Source organism: Vipera berus (genome assembly GCF_964194415.1).
Source record: "Vipera berus genome assembly, chromosome: 2".
Classification (NCBI taxonomy): Eukaryota; Metazoa; Chordata; class Lepidosauria; order Squamata; family Viperidae; genus Vipera; species Vipera berus.
Window position 1 is genome coordinate 124616822 of NC_138203.1, and position 24242 is coordinate 124641063.

At 41.8% G+C, this 24242-nt stretch overlaps 1 protein-coding gene across 2 annotated transcripts in view; it reads right to left on the reverse strand.

Moving 5' to 3' along the window:
* Positions 1–23986, reverse strand: part of TFE3 (transcription factor binding to IGHM enhancer 3) — a 34587-nt gene extending 10601 nt beyond the window's left edge. The window contains exons 1-3 of one of the 2 annotated variants that reach the window (XM_081318265.1): positions 23739–23986; positions 5838–5951; positions 691–904 (exon numbers count right to left, since the gene is read on the reverse strand). In XM_081318265.1, coding sequence (XP_081174391.1) covers positions 691–904; positions 5838–5951; positions 23739–23848 — 438 coding nt within the window. In that variant the 5' untranslated portion in view covers positions 23849–23986. Of the gene's footprint in view, positions 1–690; positions 905–5837; positions 5952–18422; positions 18964–23738 lie in introns of those variants that run through there. The other variant, XM_081318266.1, reaches the window with a different exon arrangement.
* Positions 23987–24242: the final 256 nt, after the last annotated feature.

Below are 24242 nucleotides of genomic sequence, written 5' to 3' on the forward strand. Positions count from 1 at the left end.
GAGCCAAGCTTATGCCTGTCAAGCAAAGACTACTATCACATCCAATCTTCCCTGCTGTTCCCAATGAATTCAAATTTACACTTCAAAGTTGCACCCCGGGTGAAGAGGTGCCACTGCACCTGCAGCATAGCCTGGCATCGGGAAATATGAAGGTGGGGAAAATGGACATCCAGCGAGCTTGAACTTAAATCTATTTTCAGAGAATTTGCCAATGTATTTTGTGTTGGTTTAAATCAGACTTATAAACAGGTGACATGAACAACACTGATGCAAACGGATGTCTCTCTGTCCAATAGGAGAGCTGGATGTCCAATAGAATAAGACGTATACCAGATCAAGGAATGCAGCTCTCAGGCTTTTGCATGGAGAAAGAGGTTATGTCATTCTGTCCCATCACTACGGAGAAATGGATGCAAGGAAATGGAACGGGGTGAAAAAGCACTGGGGCCAAGCAGTTATGGCCAAAAATGAGAGGCAGGGCAGAGAAGCTACCTTAGGGCTCCAAAAGCAGTTCCAGTGTTATTGTGTACCCTTTGTAAATATGAAAATATTTCAAGTGAAGGAGAATCCCTTTCAGACTGTCTCTCAATCTCAAAGTCTTCTTCTTCTAACTAGGTTTTTGGTGTTTTTTTTGGCTAGGATGAAACCTGATTTCCCTCCAAGGCAGAGTTGCTTCCTCTTTCCTCTTACCTTCAATACCTCCACAGGCACCTGGGCAGGTGCAGGGCGAGCTAGTGAGCTCACAGAAATAGCCGGTGTGGCTGGTGCAGTGGGTGCAGGAGTGAACTGTGCTGCCTGCTGCTGCTCCCGACGTTCCTGTTCTTGCGTCTGTGCTCGCATGAGCTGCTGCCGGAGTAGAACCCGGGATGACATGTTAGGACTTTCAGCTGGGGCCCTTGGAGGGCTGGAAAAAGGGGAGAGAGAGAGAAAGAGAGAAAGAGAGAGAGAGAGAGAGAGAGAGAGAGAGAGGGAGGGAGGGAGGGAGGGAGGGAGGGAGGGAGGGAGGGAGGGAGAGAGAGAGAGAGAGAGGAAGGAAACCATTAGAATTATTTTACTGCTCTGGCCGGTACATTCTCCAAAGAAGCCTTGCTGCTAAGAGAATACCAGCTCCTGAATACAAGTGGGACATATTTTTTTTAAAATATCCTACATTAAGTAAGCTGCCAAGACTTGTCAGAAGGTAGCACAACAGAAATGCAATAAATAAATAAAGCAGGCTGTTATATTGAGCATAATTAGAATAGGCACTTGTTAGATAAAGCTTTCTTTCCACTAATGAAACGATGATGAACTAAAATAGTATGCATAGGAGATACGGTATATCTTTCCTGATATCCCAATAGGGGCAATTGTTGAAATAGGTTGTCAGGTTGTAGGCTGACAGCAGCCTTCAAGGACCCAGCTCCCGAGAATATTGTGGACAGTGAAACCAATGGATTGCCCAGCAAATCAACCTAGAGTTTTCACTTGAGGTGCAAACAATCAGGCTGATATTATCTTATTTTGGACACTAGGTGAAGACCTAGCTCTGGTGCTGAGACACGTGGAAGGAAAGAGAATAAGAGTGTGACCATCGGCAAGGTAGATGGATTCAGTTATTGTGGGGTGCACTTTTCAAAGACATGAAAGTCTAGCCTAGGGACAAATCCTCAGGGACCAATTCTGTTTATGTGGTCGCTAAGAGTTGGCTCCAACTTGATAGTACAGAATCAGTCATGACCAATATAGGCATTCCCTAGAAAACTTTTATTTCACAACTAGATGTAATCATGGCCAAGTGAATGAGACCCCCTCCCTACTTCCATTGATATCTACCAACAGATTGTTCTGAAGGAAGATAAGGTGGCAGCTAAGAATTTCATTTGGAAGAAACTGCAGTGAGAGACAAGGCAATTTTCTATTAGTCTTATATTTTTTATTGGACTCATTTTTTTTCCTCCAAGGCAACATATAACCCCTCCCCCCAACACACACATTTATCCTCCCAGCAGCAGATTAACATGAAAAGACACTATCAGACCTTATCATTAATGACTGAGTGGGCATTTGAATGTTAACCACTCTAACCCTAATCTACCATTCTCTAACCATTACTCTATTCTGGCTACTTCTAGAATTGCCAGAGAATGGCAGAGAGAGAGAGAGAGAGAGAGACAGGCTTCAAAGAAATTTAAAATTGAAGCGCTCCCACAGGGAGGGTCTTCTCAGGGTGCCGCCGGTTAAAGATTGCCGGTGGGTAACACCCAGGGTTAGGGCCTTCTCAGTGGGCGCCCTGCGTTCCTGCCCTTTGGAACCAGCTGCCCGCGGAGCTTAGGACTGCCCCCGACCTCCGTTCATTCCGCCGGGGCCTGAAGACCTGGCTCTTCGAGCTCTCTGGCCCAGGCTGAGGATTAATCTTATTTTAACTGGGGTTTTATTTAGACAGGGACACATATAATTTCTTTTAAAATTTGTTTTTAACTTTTGTATTTTGGTTTTTTAATCACCCTGTAAACCGCCCTGAGTCCCTCGGGAAAGGGCGGTATATAAACGTAATAAATAAATAAATAAATAAAATAAGTTATAAAAACAGAGCTGGAGTCATAGTTGCTTGAAAACAGAGGCGCTTTCCACTCTTCTTCAATCCCATCCAACTTCAAATGATAAATAGCACCAGGGGAAAAGCTAAGAAACCTTTCCCCTTGAAAACAATTGGTAATGAGTTTTCTCTAGCGTGGAAAATTCCAGATATGTGGACATCAACTTTCAGACTTTTTAGTCATGGCCATGCTGGCTGGGGGATTCTGGGAATTGGTCCACATATCTAAGATTTGCCATGACTGGGAAACTTTGGACTACTAGACCAATAGTCCCCTATTGGTTTTAAATTGTGGGAACTGTACTTCCAACAGAATTGCAGGGCATTCTGTTAACAGAGGCTGGCCACATATTTGTGGGCTGGGGAACATGAGCATTAGAGCGTAGATTCCAGTTGGGGGGAAAAATTCAGGGAGCATTTAAAAGCAACACATTCTATTATGTATTTTATAATTACATTGTTGCAAAGTTGGCCACTTTGATTACTAAGACTCTTGGCCGCTCAGAAACTGATAACAATGTTGCTGCTCATAAACTGCAAACTAGGAAAAAGGCAACTGAGATATGGGATGTGGTGCCTCTATAGCAGGGGTGTCAAACTCAATTTCATTGAGGGCTGCATCAGCATTGCGGTTGCCCTCAGGGGGCCGGGTGGGTGTGGCCAGGGTGGGCGTGGCCTACTGGGTGGGTGTGGCTACAGTGTTTATGGCCTACTGGGTGGGCGTGGCCAGCTCTACATCGTTTGCATCAAGGGTGCCTATGGGGGCCTGGGCAGGAGTGGGACAGATCTGAGGGTCTCTGGCAGAAGGAGGGTCTCTGGGTCAGGGCCAAGGCAGTGGGGGCCGTTCCCTCACTGTTTCCAGGATGGCTTCGCGGGCCACATGAAACCACTTCACGGGCCGCATCCGGCCCCCGGGCCTTGTGTTTGACATGTCTGCTCTATAGAATCTGGAATTTTAAAAAAGGAGGGGGAGTGAAAGAAAAAAAACCCTCTCAAACTTCTTGGATGGGGAAGAGAAGCTTGAGGGTTTAGATATGTCGTCATTGTTGTCAGCCATTCAGTTGTGTCCGACCCTTGGCCACTCTAGGGATCAGCACTCTCCATGCCCCTGTCTCACACCGGCTCCTTCAGATCCGCCACAGTCATCCCGGTGATACAATAGTTCCTGTTAAAGCTGATCAGGAACTATAGTGGCTAAGAGGTTAAATTCCTGTTTAAAGGGATATCTTTACTCAAATCACCACATTTCTTAAATATAATCTCCAACTTGCTCTCCTTCACCTTTTCTGACTCTCTTTTAAAGTATATGCGCACACATTGCGTATTGCAAGAAATGCTCACAACAATGAAAACCTCGGACAGGAGGAAGAGCGCCGCCGGGCGGGCAGGCAGGTGTCTTGCTCGGCTGTGGCTTGGAGGGCACTTTTTTCAGTGCCATTGTAACTTCAAACAGTCACTAAGCGAACTGTTGTAAGTCGAGGACTACCTGTACTTCATCACTTCCCCCCCCCTTTTTTTTGATCATCAAGTTTTTGACACCTTGCTAGGCGACTGGTGGTACTCGGGTGTTGCCATATCCTAAAAGTGGTACAATGGGTGAAAAGGTTGAAAGGCCCTGTTCTAAATCTCCTTTTGTTTAAAATAAAATAGATGACTTTATTGACTTATATTCCTCTCTGGGATCTCATCTCCATCCTGTTTACAACTATAATTTCCTCAGGTCAAAGTCCTTTCTTTACCCTATGTCAGTGGTAGGCAACCTCGGCTCTTTTAGCATAGGTGACTCAGGAATTCTGGGAGTTGAAGTCCATGAGTCATAAAAGAGCCGAGGTTGCCTACCCCTGCCCTATGGTGTCCTATCTTTCCTGAGAGCCCTACAGAGGAAGCAGTACTCTGTCAATAAGAGGCCAACAAAAAAAACCTCACAAAAATTCCTGGGCAGAAATCTGAAGAAAGTTTGCATGCAAATACTGCACGTACTATTTGGTATATGGATGCGTGCTGTGAAGCTGGAGTAAAATGTAACGTGATACACAATCTGAAGGTAATTTGGCAGTAAGTAAAACCTGAAGGGTAACTTTGCTTTGGATTAGAGAGTCCAATAGCACATTGTGTAGTTTGCAAAGCTAGATACCTTGATACATCAGCAACAAGTTCATGAAATATGGAATTTCCCTTATCTTGACTGTCTTCCTTCTCACTATTTGCATTGCATTAAAAGACTGACAATTTCACCACATCTAAAAGTTAACATGGATCGAGGAACAATCACACCACACCAGCAATTTCTTTGGCCAAAGCTCAATTATCCAACTTTCAGCATAATTCTTATACCACAATCTTGCAACAATTACTACTGCTGTAAACTGCTTCGTGATGATAATATGCTGTAGTCTAAAAATGTTCATGTGTATTTAAACAAAGATGATTCACCTGAGGTCAGAGCATCAGATGAAGAACAAAAAAACCATCCAGGTTTTAAGCTGTCATGGCTATTTGCTAGAAATTTGGGGAAATTCAGTGCTTAATATACTACAAGAGAAGAAACTCACATAATTAAAAGGGATCATTTGGGAAACTAAGTCCAGCTCCATTTAAGAATGTTTGACCAGTCCCATTTTAAAAGATAGGGGAATAAGGTTTTATTTTTAAAATAGACAAAAAATATGTCTTTTGCCAGGCAAAAGTCTACTATGTCAACGGAAGCATCTGGTATTGCTTGAATTTTATGAACATAAATGTGTGCAAGTATTAGGGGGAAAAAATTGTGACAGCAATTTTGGCCCATGAGGAAGATTATCAAAAAACCAAGATGCATTATTTAGCTTAGCCTTAGCTTGAATTACCTTACCTGTCTTTCTTTTTCTTACAGGTAACAATCTAAAAATCTCACCTTTAAAAGCCATAGTTTAAACTAAATCTCAGGGCTAGCTGAAGTTCAGGAAAAAATACTACAAAACCTGAGAAAGGCCAATGATAAATAAATGAAGCACCTACAATTAAATGTGTCATTTTGAAAACCTAGAATTGACGGATTATGTTATCTACCTACAAGTGACAGAATAAAGTGTGCCAGAGAAATGAATGAACTGCGCTTAAAAAAAAAACCACAAGGAAAATCCTCTCAATAGTATCATCTGATCTTGGAATATTCAGAAATTCTCCTTCCCGTTATCTTATCCCACCACCCTAGTAACTGAGAAGCAGAAAGAAAATAGCTCCACAGAGCCCGGGGATAACTATGCATCGTCCTTCCTACCTGACACCAATGGGTTGGCTCTTGAGTTGGTAGAAGTTCTCGCTGCTCAGAGACAGGATGTTTTCCAGATCAATGTCGGCCACGATCCCAGACTCTGGAGGCACAGAGCTGAGGCTGTTTGAAAATATAGACAAGGATTAAGACACAATGCTTATTTCTGTTGGAACAATTAAGATTTATCTCAGCCAATAAAGTGAGACTCAGCTCCTCTAAACCATTCTCTATACAGCAGGAGACATCCAAGGCCACCCATTCTTTAATAGTATATAACTGGACTACTGTAACACATATACTACCTGGGCCTTAAGATATCCTTAAAAAATGTTCTTTGGTCTTCAGAGGTTAACTGCTACCCTGTCATCAGAGACAGATCACCGAGTATTATTCCAGCCTTGTTAAGTCTGTATTTATATGTTTCCTTCCAGTTTCAAATTCTTATTTTGAAAGCTGTTCTTGGCTTCAGGGGCTACAATTTTCAGTTATACTTCCCCTATATCTTTATTCTTTCCCCACATGCTTAGTCAATGTCAGAGCTGAAGTCTTCGTTCCTTTAGCATCTGAGGTTCAATATCTCCCAAAACAGGGCTCCTGCCCTGAGGAATATCCTTCACAGAGACAACGCAAAACTGTCAAGTGCATGTGAAAACGTGGCATTTTTTAAAATGGATTTATTACTGATCCATTTGTTTGTTTAGAAATCACGTTGCATTTCCTGCTGGTGATATGACAGAGCAGTATCCTTTTCAACGAACAGAAGCACTTCCATTCTGCTTTTAGTTATTTTCATGAACTAGGACAGGTGGCTAGCAATTATAATCCAATACATCACAAAGTTGTGCTTGTTTGTATTTTGCTCTTGTTCTCCGCTATCGGTTTGTTGTTTGTTGCTTATCTGAGGGATATTGATGGTTTTAACAATTAATGTTGCTGGCCACTTTCATTTTCTTTAACAGGCAGTCCAGACTTCAATAGTAACAGTTGGTTAAGCTGTAACAACCCTTGTAACTTTCCATTTTCTTGGCATCATTTTTACCTGGCAACCATCCCCAGACTCTGAATAAATAAGAAGGGTTTCTTGTGTCTGCAAATCACAGTCTTGGGCCATACAGGGGAAAAGGTAGGGAAATTTCCCACAAGGAAAAGGAGGTAGCAGAAATGCCAGTGAAACATGATTTGAACGTTAAACCAAGCATGACCCCTTACCCCACTAATCATTCAGATCTGAAATGTGCACATTTGTCTCAACCCTAAGATCATCAACATATGTTTCAGAAAGAATATGATTGACCCAAATGGGGTCAGAGAAAATATTTTTACTTCCCAAGCATGATTTTTAAATTGTGACAACCAGTAAGCCCTTCAGATAGCTTACTAAGGAGCTTCATAATTTGGGACTTGTATCTTTGACAAAGATGGAAAGAATGTGGTCTTTTAGCAGCAGGATGTTTTATTTCCAAGAATGGGGACTAACAATTCTTTCAGTGTTTTTTTTCCCTCTCTGCATGATTTGGCAAGACTTTAGTGCAATGTTAGCACAGTTCTGTATCTGATTACATCCAGCAGGGCTTTTTTTGTCATAGAACGCTCAGAACGGAGTTCCGGGACCTTTTTTGGATGGAACCTTGTAGGGTAGGCAAAGCAGGTTGTATGACATGTGTGAGTTCCGGCACCTTTTTCTTTTACAAAAAAAGCACTGACATCCAGTTAACATCTCTCAGGTGATTTAAACATTCTGTCTAGGACTGGAACCTGACGAAGAAATCAGTGCTTTTTTTGTAAAAGAAAAAGGTGCCGGAACTCACACATGTCATACAACCCGCCTTGCCTAACCTACAAGGTTCCATCCAAAAAAGGTCCCGGAACTCCGTTCTGAGCGTTCTATGAGGAAAAAAAGCCCTGGAAGAAATAATAAGTACATTTCTCTCTTTTCCTTGGCCCTTTCTGCATTTTTTTTAAACTATCTGGCCAGCTGCAGAGTTCTTTGAAAATCAGAAGCTTCCACATTGTTTCATAATCCTTCAAACAGTCTCATAGATATGTTGTTACGAATTCTGGATAGTTCTTTTTTTCCACAATCAGCTTAGCCCCTGTTGCCTGTTTTGTAAGTTTCCAGGATGGCCTTACGTGTTTTGCTACCTGAGACATTCAAATTCCATGTTGCGTACTGATAAAAACTGGATTAGCGGCTAAAGTTTACTTTAACATTAGCAATGGGAGCACATCTTTCCCTACATCTGGGGACAGCAAAGACAGGGGCCAATGAGAGGATCTAGCAGCCCTGACTTCCAGGTTATCTGCATGAAAGTGCCTGCTTCATTCTGCCTAACCACAGATCTGATTCTGAGAAAACCACATCACCCAAATTCTTTGATTTCAGCTGTTCAAGTAAACAGCCTGTTGATACTCGAAAAGCCCCAGATGACTGGAAAGCTTGTTGATTCAGTCATCTCAACAATTGTTTGTTTTATACATTTATTAACCTCATATCTTGCCTTTCATTCAGGAGCTCAGGGCTGTGTACACAGCATTCTTTCTTTCTGCTTTTCTCTGTAACAACAGCCCCGTGAAATAAGTTGTGCTGAGAGGGGGCAGTTAGCCCAAAAACAAACAGTGAGCTTTCCTGGATGAAGAAGGACAAGAATCTTCATTTTCACCGTGCCAGCCTAACGCCTTGCCTATTATAGCACACTGCCTCTGAGTTGATTATTGTTATTAGCACACATTAGTCTTAGCATGCAAGTTATTAACAGATTTTTTTAAAAATCCATAAATATTTTATTAATAACAAAATACTGTTTTCATAAGCTATCCTATGTCTCTGAAGGGATGGATGTAACTATCTCTGGAACTTATGGCTTCTAGCGTCAGCCTCACTGGGTAGAGCAGACTAGGAAATCAACTCCACAAGAAGGCTAAAACTATTTTTATTGAGATTGACTATAATCAAGGCTTTTTTTCCTCATAGAACACTCAGAACGGAGTTCCGGCACCTTTTTTGAATGGAACCTTGTAGGGTAGGCAAGGCGGGTTGTATGACATGTGTGAGTTCCGGCACCTTTTTCTTTTACAAAAAAAGCACTGACTATAATTATCTTGCAGGTCTGATTGAGCTGTACCTGCTCCTCCTCCTGTTATACTTAGTGGATTAGGGAGGCGTCTTCCTGAACTGCCCCTAAATATTATCTCACTGTTCTGTACTTAAAAAAAAAAAAGTTCAGCCCTTTGCCTAGATAATGGTTCCTCCATTACTCTGGCAAGATCATTTTTCTTACTCTCTACACATGAAAGAAAAGCTTCAAACCTTGCAATGAATAACATGCCACACTCAGGACAGTCCATTCCAAAATGGACTGAGCAGGGGGTTGGACTAGAAGACCTCAAAGGTCCCTTCCAGGGTGGATTTGATTTAAATCAAATCGATTTAAATAACGATTTAAATCATAATTTTTAAAGTGCAACTGTCATCTGCAGCGGGTCCTCCTCTGACCCGCTGTTGACTCACCGACAGTCCCATTCACTTTAATGGGAGGGCTGGTGATGCGGCAGTGACACAACAAGGTGAAGGATGTGGCAGGCAGCAGGTGAGTGGATGCCCGCTAACAGGTGCTGCCATGATGGATCTGAAATGCCAGGTGCTCTTTAAATATAAGGACTCATTCTTGCTGGTAGTTAGAATCTTTAAGGTTTCCTATTTAGAATAATAAGCTGTCATGTTAGTAAAACAGTGATATCAGAACCTATTTTAGGTTAATAGGTTAATCACACGTAGTTGGAGAACTGCTCAAATTCTTTTATTTAATTAAAACACTTACTTAGAGCCTGTTACAGATGCATTTCTCTTCAAACAATCATACAGTCTGAAGTGTACATAGATTTGCAAAACAATGGGATAAAGGAATATTCCTGAACTTTGTTTTATGATTTATCTCATGGTTACTGTGAAATTGTGTGAATACATCAATGCAGTTCATGTTACCTCAGCTTGTAGAGCTTGAATACCAAAAATGTAAATATTGCAGAATATACAGCCTCATGCTACATAACTAAGCTCCATTTCATGCTGATTAAACTAAATTATTAATTTATCTTAAATAGAAAACTATATTTAGATAGATTTTTACTCCAAAAGTATTTCATTAAAAAAAATCAAAAAAATCTGATTTAAATAAAGAATCCTATTTAAATTTAAAAAATCCATTTTTAAAAAAAAATCATTATTATCCACCTTGGTCCCTTCCAACTCTTTTTGTTGTTGTTGTTGTTGTTAAATGTTTAATCAAGAGATGAAGAAGATACAGAAATGAGTTAGTAGAAATGTGACGTGGGTGTATGGTGGGTGGTAACAACCAGTCTATTTGCTGAAGGGAGAGCTTTTTCATTTAAAGAAAGAACTAAGGAAATTGGTAAAAGTATATAAAATGATAAAGAGCTGCAAAAAGAAAAACCAGAAATTAGAAACTGTGATAAAAAAATGAAAACCCTGTTCAGATTTTTTTTAAAAAAAAAAACTACAACAACCAGAATTTATTAGCTTCTGATTATAATAACTGACCAGGGCAGCTTCTTATACAAAACTAATTTATTTCCAGTTACCATATTCTGGGAACAATGCAAGGGGTTTCTTTTTTTACAATCTTTGCAGAAATGTCTGCAAAGGGACCTTATTCCCCTAAATGGGATTCTGATCATAGGAATGAGGTTGTTTGGGGTCCAGGAGGTTCCACCACAATGGTGATCATACATTAAACCATTCAGTTGCCTGAATCCACCAATTTCACCTTCCCCAAATCTCTGAAGCTGGAAATGCTTGTGTTCCATTTGGGAATGACTGACCTGCGTTTAGCGCCCTTATGCTAAATTATGTTTGGATTTTAAGTGGAGTTACTACTGTACACAGCTCACAAGGGAACCTTTCTCATTGTTGCCCTCTCCAGGGATGGAAAACTGGCCCTAGAGGCAGGCAAGAGGACAAGTAAAAGTTTAAAACTGAGCTATGAGACCATCCTAACAAAGCACAAAACTAAGGCAAAATTTACAACTTAGGCGGAATTTGTGGTAACTCTTCCGAGCCAAACATGGCGGAAGTGAAAACGGAGATTCCTAATCTGGAGAGAAGAAATTGTACAACTAGCATGATTAAAGACCTCCTTTCTCCCAAGAGCCAAATTTGAGGAAGTGAAAAATATTGCAGCTGGTGAGCTCTGTACAACCACAAAAGAAATTCCTGTATCAGAGCCTGAGTCTGTAGGGAAGGAGCAGAAATTGTAGTCTTCTAGCACAGGGGTCCTCAACCTTGGCAACTTTAAGACTTGTGGACTTCAACTCCCAAAATTCCTCAGCCAGCAAAGCAGGCTGAGGAATTCTGGGAGTTGAAGTCCACAAGTCTTAAAGTTGCCAAGGTTGAGGACCCCTGTAATCTAGCAGGCAAACAAGTGGATGAAAACTCTGAGTTACAAAGCTAGTATCATGGTTCCGACAAATGCAATACTTCAACATTGGATGTTCTTGCTTGACAGCTAGGTTTGGCCTTCCTCTAAATCATTAAAAAAGTCTGATTTCATTCAGAAAAAATAGTTTTACTCCACTCTACTAAAAGCCTGGCTTAATCTTTCAAACACATGCATCCAAAAACTTCACAGACTATAATCTTTGTAGCACCCCTGAAAGTTACTTAAGGAGTAGTATATGGTACTGGTGGAGCAAAGGTACAGTTGGCTACCACAAAGAGGCAAAGGTAACAGTTGAGCCAAGGATTCTTTGACTCAGCCTGGCAATTACTCTTAGGTCTTAGATTGGACTGAAACCACAAGAATTGCTGGTGAGATCATAAAACCATTGATTGAAATGATAAAAGACTCCCGTGACATTTTACCACCTTGCGAATGGCAAGAATTAATGAGCTTTAAAACATCAGGAATCATTTTTGAGCATAATTCAAAAGGCTGGTTTCGCTCTCTATACAGACTTTTACAGCTCGGGATCAAGTACCTAGAAACAGTAGACGTGGACTTAAACCTGCCCATTCATTCAAGTCATAAAGAGTCTGATGCATACTATTTTGTCTCCATGACAAAGTATTGTCTGGTGTTCTATATCAGGCAACATAGCACAGTGTTTGTACACATGTGCAAACTTTCCTATCTTGGAGAAAGAAGCAGAGAGACCAGATTTAGGCTGGGAACAACCAAATGGGATAGGAAGATGAAGTGAGAAGACCAGACCTGGAAAGACTTTACATGAGGAGAAGAGAAAGAGATAGTCTGGGGCAGATATTATTGAGAGACAATAGGGAAATAAAGAGTGTGAGCGCATGAAAATTATTGGGTTATAGGAACTGGGGGAGTGAATATCAGGGACGTGAGAAGAAAGACATTTGGAGGGCAGTCTTGAAGAAAGATCATGCACTGCAGATGTATTGGTTTCCATTGTCTCACTGCCTTTCTCTGAAAAGCATGTTTTGTGACTCACTGAGCGATTCATAGGAACTATTTTGTGACTGAGGCCCTAATTCCATATATGACTCTTGACCCCACCCCAAAAAGGTGGAAATCCCTGTTCTACATTGAGAGTTCATTGACAAGCAAGGCTAGAGTGTAGTCAAGACTGAAATGGCACCTTTGAGACCAACATATTTATTCTGGCAAATGATTATGTGAACCAAGTCTACTTCATCCGAGTAGCAGAGAGTTTCATACATTGCAACTCAATTTATTTTGTAATAAACCAATTTATTCAAAGGTAAACAAACCCCTTGTCTCATAAGCTCACTAATGGTCAGCCAGATCTGGAGCTCCTTTCCATTGTGCTCAGGGATATTTCAATCCTTGGCACCTTTCAGGAGGATTGGAAATGCAGGTATTTTGGCATATAAAACACATGCTCTTCAAATCGATGCCACTTTCCTGGTGACTGCAACATTTCTATCACCCTTAGGAACACCTACCACAAGATCAGATGGGTACTGGAGATGATCGGTGGAGAAAATGCTCTGGAATTCATAAGAAAACTAAGAAACTTGTTCCTCCATCACACATCTCAAGCACGGAGAGGCTGTTCAGTTTGAAAGCAGCAATAAATGGCCCACTGGACATTACTATGGCAGGGTTGTTCTGCTGCATTATCCAAAGCTGTGCAGAAGGTTGAGATGTGCCAGGAATGGGTGATTCCAACATTTCCATTCTTATTCATGTCACCATAGTTTCTTACTCTGTTAGAGGGTTTCTTGGGAGCCAGGAATATAGTAGAGCATTTGAAGCAAGAAGGAACATAACACATCCCCAGTGATTTGTTAAAGATGTGTGTAAAGATGGGAGTGAGTTGATCAGCACAAACTTTCAAGCAAGAAGGAGTTATACCATCTGGGCCTGGTGCTTTTCCAATCTTTTGTCTATGAAATAGCCCTCATACAATCTTTTTCCAAGCTCACCACAGGTGGAGGGCCCAGAGGGATGGAGATAGGTATTGGAGACTTGGCTATTGTTGGTATATCTGAGATGGGGAGGGTAGCAATAATTGACTGTGATCTCCTCTCAAACCTACAGTAGAACACATTCAGGTCATCTGCCAGTTGTCAGTTCTCTTCTGTAAGGGAGGGAGGGATGTCTGCTATAGCCAACAATATTCTTCAGCTTTTCCACACATTTGCTGGTTCGTTAGCTAAGAACTGATTCCTCAGCTTTTCAGAGTAGCTTCTCTTTCCTGCCCTGATCTCCTTTGTCAATAGGTTCCTGGCCTGATTGTACAACATTCTATCTCCTTTTGTGTAGGCTTCCTCTTTGGCACAACGTAGCTGCTTGAGCTTAGCTGTGAACTGAGGTTTATTATTATAATATACGCCCACATTCTTGGTTGGCACACACGTCCTCATAAAAACTAATGTATGACGTCACGGTATCAGTGAGTTCATCCAAGTCCATTGAAGCAGCTTCAAAAACACGCCAGTCTGCACAAGCCTGTAACTTAGCACTGTTAAAATCCCCTAAAACAAGAAGAAAGGGAGTCTGGATATTTCTATTGTGTACACAGAATTTGGACAGCTAGGGTTTGCAACGCACTGCTTATGCAAGCATGGAGTGGTATATATACCCCAATCAAGATGAATGAAGAAAATTCTCATGGAGCATAAAAGGGCTTGCAACTGAGGAATAGTGTCTCTAAGTCCACATCACAAGAATTCTTTAGTGCTGTAGCATTCTGACACCAGTGGCCGTTAACATAGAAGCATGTTAACACAGAAGTGTTATCCAAGCAAAATGAGATGCATTATTAACTACTCAGAATCTTGCCCTCTGAACCAGCAACAATTGTCTTCACGTTAGCTCTTGTAATAACCCAGCCAAGAAATGACCAAGTCATGAGTGACCATGAGGAGGATCTAAGAATGGTCATAACTGATGCTCAAAGGCCATCATAGCCACAGCTACCACCTCTCTTAGCATTCTCCACCAATGCATACCTCTGACACAAAGACTCAATCTTTGCCTGCTTCAATCTGTAGAATATGATCAGGTTTTGGTCTGTGTGAGTTTCCTGACTATTTCATTTACAGAGACTTCCTAGAGAGTTGGTATAACTTAAGAACAATTCAATTTTTAATTCATTCTCTCACCCAAATACAGAAATAAAAAGTAGGGACCATTATATACATGGCTCTCTTAAGCCCTCCCTCATGAACACTTTTTACCATATGACATTTATATTATTAGGGTTGCAAGGGTCAATTAAGTTACTTCAATCAATTTAAACTGTTCCTAAATAAACAGCATTTTTAAAGGGAAATAATATACTTTTCATCTAATTACTTGAAAATATATCCAATATGTAGATCCTTTTATTGGAAAAATTATCTGGAAGAATGGCTAATTAAATTGAAGAGCCTTATAACTGAATAATTAAACTGACAGCCAGTTTGGTCTAGTGCAGGGGTGTCAAACTCCCAACATCACGTGACGTGTCACGACGTATTGCGACTTTTTTGCCATTGCCAGCAATGGGGTGGGTGTGGTTTTGCCATGATGCCTCTGGCCCGCGGGCTGGCAGTTTGACACCCCTGGTCTAGTGGTTAAGGCACCAGGCAAGAAACAAGGAGATTGAATGTTCTAGTCTTGCTTCAGACATGAAATCCAGCTGGATAACTTTGGACCAGTCACACTCTCTCAGCCCAATTCAGCTCATAAGGTTATTACTGTGGGAAAAAGAGAAAGAGGAAGAAGCCTTAGGTATGTTCACTGCCTGAAGCTATTTATAACAATAATAAAGGTGAGTTATAAATAAATAAACAAACATAAATAAATTGTAGGGCTATGTGTTGATATCTAAAATACCTTTGTATTTAAGAAGTAAATCTGACACAGAATTTAATTCTAATTGGAAATCATTCTTGGATTACAATTCCTCATACAGGAAATTCTACAGTACCTAAAATTTGGGTTTTAGACTTTATATTTTAATTTGAATAGCAATTTACAATATAGATTTAATGTATTGTTTGTGATACACAGTCTTTTCTTCATTTTTTTGAACTGTGTTAACCAAGCATTTCAGCTCAAAATTCAACAATACAAAACGGATATCAAGAATCTTGTAATATCATAGGCTTTCAATGATATTGTGGTTTTGGTCATTTAGATTTGTTGTTGATCTGCCTATATTTCATTACCTGTACCCAATTCTTCTATTTTTTACAATCTAACTTCCATATTCTTTAAAATATATAAAACAATAGAATAGAAAATAAAATATAGACTTGAAGGAGGGTCCCATATTTATATATTCCAAAGATTGCCTCCCTGTTTTCAAGTGAGTTTCTATCCAAGGAGTGCAGGTGTGACTAGAACTTTAATCCTGCCCTGAAATAGTTTTACATTCCAATATAAAAAAGCAGTTTATAAAACTCCAGGCAGTTATCCTAGTTATATGTTGTTGTTGTTAGCTGCGAAGTCGTGTCCGACCCATCGCGACCCTATGGACAACATACCTCCAGGCCTTCCTGTCCTCTACCATCTTCTGGAGTCCATTTAAGCTCACACCTACTGCTTCAGTGACTCCATCCAGCCACCTCATTCTCTGTCGTCCCCTTCTTCTATTGCCCTCGATCTTTCCCAGCATTAGGCTCTTCTCCAGTGAGTCCTTCCTTCTCATTAGGTGGCCAAAGTACTTGAGTTTTAGCTTCAGGATCTGGCCTTCTAAAGAGCAGTCAGGATTGATCTCCTCTAGGACTGACCGGTTTGATCGCCTTGCGGTCCAAGGGACTCGCAGGAGTCTTCTCCAGCACCACAGTTCAAAGGCCTCAATTCTTTGGCGCTCAGCCTTTCTTATGGTCCAACTTTCACTGCCATACATTGCAACTGGGAAGACCATAGCCTTGACTATACGCACTTTTGTTGACAGGGTGATGTCTCTGCTTTTTAGTGTGCTGTCTAGGTTTGCCATGGCTTTCCTCCCCAGGAGCAAGCGTCTTTTAATTTCTTGGCTACAGTCCCCATCTGCAGTGATCTTGGAGCCCAGGAAAATAAAATCTGTCACTACCTCCATTTCTTCCCCATCTATTTGCCAGGAATTGAGAGGGCCAGATGCCATGATCTTGGTTTTCTTAATGTTAAGTTTCAACCCAACTTTTGCACTCTCCTTCTTCACCTGCAACAAGAGGCTCTTTAGTTCTTCTTCACTTTCTGCCATTAGAGTGGTATCATCTGCGTATCTTAGGTTGTTGATATTTCTTCCGGCAATCTTAATTCCAACTTTTGATTCATCTAGCCCTGCCTTTCTCATGATGTGCTCTGCATATAAGTTAAATAGGCAGGGCGACAGTATACAGCCTTGCCGGACTCCTTTCCTAGTTATATAGGCAGTATTTATTTACCATGTTCATTGAAATACACTTATGAACTCTCTCACATTTGCTCAACAATTAGAGACTCACTAATCCACAAATTATACTAGAGCTGATAAAAAAGATGTGTAAAACAGATAACTGACTCTCTGCAAAGTTTTTATCCTTAAAGCAAAGATATCCCTGATTACCTTCTGCCTTGACAATAGAAGTAAAGAAACAAGGCACTGCACAGAACTTGGTGAATAAAAAGTCCCTTCACTTTCCACTTCTGAAGACTCCTACCTGGAATTGCCTTTTTGATTTAATTGAAAAGTCTAGTCTTGCCCGTTATCAGATAGCTATGATTGGGAGCAGCCCAGAGTTGGTTAGAAGATGGTGGCTATAAAAATGTTTGAAGGGGAAAATCAAAATTAATATTTTCATGTGCTAAGATGTAAATAAACAATGGCACTAACACTGCCCTTAATCGGAATTTGCTTTTCTCTTTGTTTTTATATTGCAAAGTTCTACGTAGACCCACATCACCCCTGCCAGAAGCAAACTGATCTCATTTATACCAATAGTATACTGTACAGACAATCAATCAGATGGTTACAGAATTGCTCAACATGAAAAACATATTAATATACAGCACTTTGGAGCAACTGAAATGTTTTCCATACATAGTCTTCATATACTTGCAATCAGTGCTTTTTTTGTAAAAGAAAAAGGTGCCGGAACTCACACATGTCATACAACCCGCCTTGCCTGCCCTATAAGGTTCCATCCAAAAAAGGTGCCGGAACTCCGTTCTGAGCATTCTATGAGAAAATAAAGCCCTGCTTGCAATACTTTCTTTTCCTCCTGGAGAAAATCTGTGAGGTGCTTAAGAACTGATGCCAACTTAATGACACATACTCAATCAGTTCCGCAACCTTTCCAAAAGCATGTTGAAATTCAAACCCCATCGGTCCCCACCTTGCGTGCGGAGTGAAAACTCCAACAGATCTAGAAGACATTTAGAACAAAGGTCGCTTTATCATTTTCTCCATATTATTGAAGGGGAGGGTAAAGTTATTCTTGAATTTGGGAGAGGAGGGGTAAAGCTAGTTATACTTCAAGCTATGTAGTCAGAAGTAAGTCCTAGTAAGTTCAATGAAATTTACTTCTTCGGAATTATATTTGAACTTGGAATTAGCTCCCTAGCAAAATGATCATCTATGACGACAACAGCAATACAGGAGCAACGGCTTCTTGAAAATAGCAAATTTCCTTCTGTCCATATTCAAGAGATCGACTGACGGCAGAGAGAACAACATGCTGCTTAACCGCCCCGCAGTCTTGCTACGTAGGCTTCAGAAGTGAACCATCCCGAATGAAACAGGTTTATTTCGAAGCAGCTTTAGACAGCTGTACTGCACACAGTTAAACAAAACCCCGTGCAAAAAAACAACCAACCAACCAAAACCCGTTTGTGTAAAAATACCACGCTGGGTTCTTGAAAGTTTCATCTAAGTTTAGGCATCCGGGAACGGGGAATTGGGAAACTGGGATATTTTTGTTTTGTTTTGTTCCTTCTTCCCTTCTAAATTCCCTTCTAAGATTTCGGAGGAAAAATAATAATAAAAAAATCCTCAATCGCAATTCCTAAATACAGAATGTCCTCGCTTTCACTCAAGAGAGCAGATACCGACGGGATGTGGGGGCGGGGTTTGGGAAAGAGAGTTTCCTAAAACCGTGAGAACCAAGATAAAGGCCCGGAACTCGCTCACCTCCTCCTCCTCCTCCTCCTGTCGAACTCTTTCCCCCGCCCTGCCGCTGGCTTGGATGGCGTCCCAGAAGCGGCCCCGCGCAAGCGGTGGGGCATCAGGGCCAGCAGTTTCGCGATTCCCCCTTTCGCGATCCTCGCTCCCCGGCTTCGCTCTGCGCGCCCAACGATTCCCGGCGCGCCTCCGACTTCCTGGCCCCACTTTAGGCCTCTGCAAAGGGCTTCTTGCGTTTCCTGGCAAGGGCCATTTTGCAGAAGGGTTTCAAGCCGGCATCGCTTGAAGCGCGCGCGGAGAGCAAAAACAAGCCGGCAGATTTCCACCCGCCGCTCGGCCAGACCCTCGGAGCGCTCGTCCTTGCAAAGTAGGCAGTGGCTCCGCCCCCCCTCCCTCCCTCCTGGGTGTGTTGCTCCGCGCAAGAAAGCACAAATCCTCGCTGCGCATCTACAAACGCGCCCTTGTTTTGGAGCTATTAATAGCCTGCCCGTGGAGAAATTACGCGTTTGGAGACAGGAGCAGAAGCTATTCGGCGGCGGCGGCGCCTCTTGGCCACTAGGGGCAACCCAGAGTCTCACTTTCCGCTCGCCAAAGCCCTTCCTCTTGCCAGGAAGGTTCAGTTTAAAGGAGCCGCGCCGGAATTCCCTACTGTCGTTCTTTGCTTGCCGGGGGTGTGTGTGTGTGGTGGCGATGAGAGAAATTATTTTTCGACTCGCATTCTTTGGTAGAAAAACAGGTTACATAAATATGGTTATATATGTAACCTTATGAAAGGTTGAGATGAAAAATCCAGAAGAGGCAAGGCTTCAAATAATGTGATGTTGAGAGTGGGAAACATCTGATTATGATGGTTGTTAGTATTACAGAGTGGCTTATTAACATAATCGTGTAAGACTGTGATATTAATCGTTGCATGTACTGGCGGGGAATTATTATTATTATTATTATTATTATTATTATTATTATTATTATTATTATTATTATTATTATTATTATTATTATTATTATTATTATTATTATTATTATTATTATTATTCAATTATAAGAAAGCAATTGGGAGGAGAATGCACCCGATCACATTAACAATATTGTATCATGTACTCTTAAAAGTACATGATACATGTACAAGCATCATGAGAGGCTTGGAGAATTATAAACAAAATAACCCATCCACCCAAATTATCAAGAAATCACCTTCCCTGCCTCTTGGTCTCCCAAAATAAAAAAATATTTTTATTTTTTTTTATTTTGAAAAAATATTTCAAATATTAATGCATCTTGACAAATCTATTGCTATCAATCAGATATCCTCCCTCCAGTGAAATAACTTTTTTGATTGGGCTATATTTTCCTTTTGGTACTGTCCATGGGGTTTATTATATATGGTAGAGGACAGGAAGGCCTGGAGGAACATTGTCCATGGGGTCGCAATGGGTCGGACACAACTTCGCAACTAACAACAACAATATCTGCCTAGAAAAAAGCCAACAATCCACAATGCATATCTTAATTACATTCAAATACTAGGAATATAGCTGAAAAGAACACGTGCTGATTGGGAATTAAGAGAATCAGAATCCAGAACAGGATGTCAGCATGTGGACATATTTCCCAGGAGAATGCCCCATTAACCTTCAGACTTCGCTTCCAAGTAAACATGCATTAGTTAGGAATTTCAAGGGCTTTTTAGCTTGTACTATAGGTGTAGCATTTTTACCTGCCTCACTAAGCAGCAAGATACGTTACAAAGGATCTGAGCAGACCATTCTTTGCAAGATGTGCTGAAGCTGATTTCCAAGGAAGTGTATGCTGTATAAAAAAGCAGAGATTATAGTACTTTCGTCCCCAGGAAGACTTTACTCGGAAGAAAGTCCTTACATGATGATCAAACAGGCTTTCCCCCCCCTAAGAATGGACTTAAATAAATCAGGTTTAGCAATAGTTATAAATTCTGAGTGCCAAGGTAAGATATTCTTCTGATAAGGTGTGCATCAGTGAACAAAATAACTGCTCATTTTGAATCAGCTTTTTCTCTGCTCTGATATGAATAAAAACACGGCACTTATTAACGATGTCAATGGCACTGTGGAAAAAATGATCAATAGGCTGTAGGGTATTTTTCTTCTTGTAGGAGTTCTATAAGAACAGGAATCCTCTAATGTGGAGGGAGTAATTCCTTCTCATTATCACTACAGTGGTGCCACCTATATTTTGGAGTAAAATATGTATTTTACATGCAGACACACTCAGCTTCCGTTTGCAGCCTCTCCAGTTAAACAAACCAAAGATTCGTATCAGAAACCTCGCAAAGTTGTCGCCAATCAACATCAACAGTACTGTGCAAGATATCTGTAGTCCTTAATGTCAGCCATATATAACTATAGGGAGGTGGGTGGGCTTCTGAACAGGATGGCAAGTTCTTATTGCTTTTCTTCCTTCTAAATCAGACATGTCAAACACAAGGCCCGGGGGCCAGATCCGGCCCGCAAAGTGGTTTCATGTGGCCCGCGAAGCCATCCTGAAAACAGTGAGGGAACGGCCCCCACTGCCTTGGCCCTGGCCCAGAGACCCTCCTTCTGCCAGAGACCCTCAGATCTGTCCTACTCCTGCCCAGGCCCCCATAGGCACCCTTGATGCGAACGATGTAGAGCTGGCCACGCCCACCCAGTAGGCCATACGCACTCTGGCCACGCCCACCCAGTAGGCCACGCCCACCCTGGCCATACCCACCTGGCCCCCTGAGGGCAACCCAATGCTGATGCGGCCCTCAATGAAATTGAGTTTGACACCCCTGTTCTAAATCATCACAGCATGTGGTGAAAATGATTTGAATTTGTTTTTTTGTTCTTTCTAAATTTCATAAAATGCACCCATCCCTACCTCAGCCCCTTCTATCAGTTGCCTAATGTAAACCTAGTAAAAGACAAAAAGGAAGTAAGTTTTTCTTTTTGTCTATTCTTACCATGACCATTTTTGGCATCCTAGATACCAGGACTCAAGACACACAAACAAAAAAGCTCATAGGTCATGCTTCTACTATTATTGTTAAGGTTTCTCTCAAGGATTAATGTACAGCCATATGGGAATAATCTCCACAGCAACAATTTTCCTGGGAAGTAAGTATAGGACAATATTATTGATGTATTGTGATACTTCTTCTATAAAGGTAATTTAGGTGAATGAGAAATCACACGGGGCTCCCCCAAATTAGCCAGCAGAATTCCTTTTGTAATTCTCTAAGTAAGCAAAAGGGCATGGGTTGGAAAATGGACAGAATAAGTAGTAGAATAAAACCATAATATTGTCCTATACATACTTTCCAGGAAAATTGTTGCCGTGGAGATTACTCCCATATGGCTGTGCATTCATGTTTGAGAGAAATAGTCAAATCTCACCAGGTCAGCCTGCCAGTCATTTATGTTCACATTCCATGCTATCTTTACTCTGCTCACATCCGTCTGCTCTGGATGTGTTCTGTTACAACTCCATTCCTCATTCTTCAGTTTGTTTTTGATGTTTGAGGATGATAGAGATTGTAGTCCTACATGCAGAGAGTAGGAAAACAGTTAATTCGCAAAACAGTTTGCAATAAGCTTATCTAGAAACACCGATTCTAGCATTGGAAATAGAATGCAAATATTTTTCATTTTCTAAACCAGGAATGAATAAATTATAGCCATCTTAATGAAATGGAACTACACCTTCAATAATTCTCAGTAAATATGGGCAACAGCAAGGGGTATTAGAAATAATGATTCAGTAACATGCAGAGGTCCACATATAGTTTTTCCATTCCTCCCCTGCCCACTTGTTTTGATTACAGCTGCTTTTGTAAGTATCTTCTTAAACTACAACTTCCCCCCATAAACTCAAATATATTAGAAGTGTACATGGAAAGGGTGAGTTAGTTTTCTGACATTTTTGGTCCAGAGAAGAAGTGAAATATATAAACAAGAAAGAATTTTAAAGTCAGTTGGTGGCTGAGCCTGAACTAAAGTCGATTGTGCTTTTACAGAGAAAAAAAGTCGAGATCAGCATTTTTTTTAAAAAAAACAGAAGTGAAAACTAATCTCAGGGGACCAGTAAGCAAAACAGAAGGAAATTGAATCATTAAGACATTTCACCCACCATCAAAAACGCACAAACATACACATTGTGATTTTCTGCAAATTCAAATCACAGGACCAGCAAAATACCAGCAGCTGAGATACAGAACATTTAGATCCCTGTTTCAAAGCCCTATCTAGCTTGGATTTCCCAGCCCCGCTGGGAAGGATTATCCCCAGTGTTCCTTTAAGAGGATCTTTTGTCTTCCTCTTGTCTACGTGTTCCATTTTATTAGGATTACAAGCAACTTGAGGAAAGAGGAAACTGAGTAGATGGAGGAGAATAACAACCTTGGCATCTGCTGAGATGCACTTTCCCTTTTTCGTGTTTTCATCTCAGAGATGGCAGGTTTCTCACAGTCAATCTGGGCTATTCTGCAAACCAAGATGAGCTGAGACAAAGTCAAGACCAGGGGTCTTCAAACTTGGCCCTTTTATGACTTGTGGATTTACCCCCAGAATTCCTCAGGACAGGGTAGGAGTTGAAACCCACAGGTCATAAAAGGGCCAAGTTTGAAGACACGCGCACACACACACCCTCAAGACCATTCTGTAAAACACCTAAAACTGGACTGTAAAGCAACATCAATTCTGAAGTCAGGAACTCTGCCAATAAACTTAACAGTTGATACCGAAACATTATTAGGGGAACACCCCACACCCCTTTGTGTCATTCTTCTTCTACATTTTAAGGGGGGGAAGGGAGGGGAAAAAAGAAAATCTGAAATCCTGGCTGCCAAGAGCATTCAGCGCAGCACTTGGCCCTTTTCTTCAAGCACCCAATTCCAACCAGCTTTGCTGTGACTCCTCTGAATAAAGCAACGGAACACCAACATGTCAAAATCCAGCTGACTAGAATTTGGACTTCCCAGAGCTGCCTTGAAACTCCCTATCTCCCTCCCCATCCTCTTGATGGATGGGATAAGGGCAATTGGAAGCCCGGATGGCTCATCCGGAGAAGCCAGGTTGAGAGATGGCTGTTAGAAACTAACAGAGAAAGAAGATTCTGATCCTTCTTGTAGGAATTTTACATTCGTGCATATGAAGCTGCTCCGAATTATCCGGATCCCGGCCGTCATCCCGAGGAAGGAGGAGAGCCCCCACACGGATTCTCGCCTAAGATCAGGTCCTTTCTCGGAATACTCCCCATTTCCCGCTACGGCAATTCCAGTAATCCTGGGGAGGAGGGGAAGGGGGGAGGGAGGGGCCCTCATCTCACCTGAGCAGCTGCAGGGCGTCCGTCGACCGTGGGTCCTCCACTAACACGTAGACAGTCGCGGGGGGCGGCTCTGGGTTGGGGGGCCGCTCGCTCGTGTCATGGGACATCATCCCCGCGCCCCACCTCCACTGGAGCTGCCTGGAAAGCAATCGGGGACTCTCAGCGGTTCACGGGACGAGAACGGGTGTGGGATCCAAGCGCGATGCAATCGTGATTTTGTTGTTTTTGGTTTTTTGCAGCGCGGAGACAACGAGGCGCGGGTGAGAGGGACGGACGGGGGACGTGGGCGCTCCGGATCGAGAGACAGAAGAAATCAGTAGCAGCTCGGCCTCCTCCCAAAGCAAGAGGAAAACATCCAGCCGGAGGATTGCTTCATTTTCCGGCTCGGGAAGAGAGAGGGGGTGGGGGAGGTCAGCGGAGGAGGGGAAGTCCACGGGAAATGACATCAAAGTGGGATCCACCCACTCATCTAGGAAAGGGATAGGGCGGTGAGGGGCAGAATCT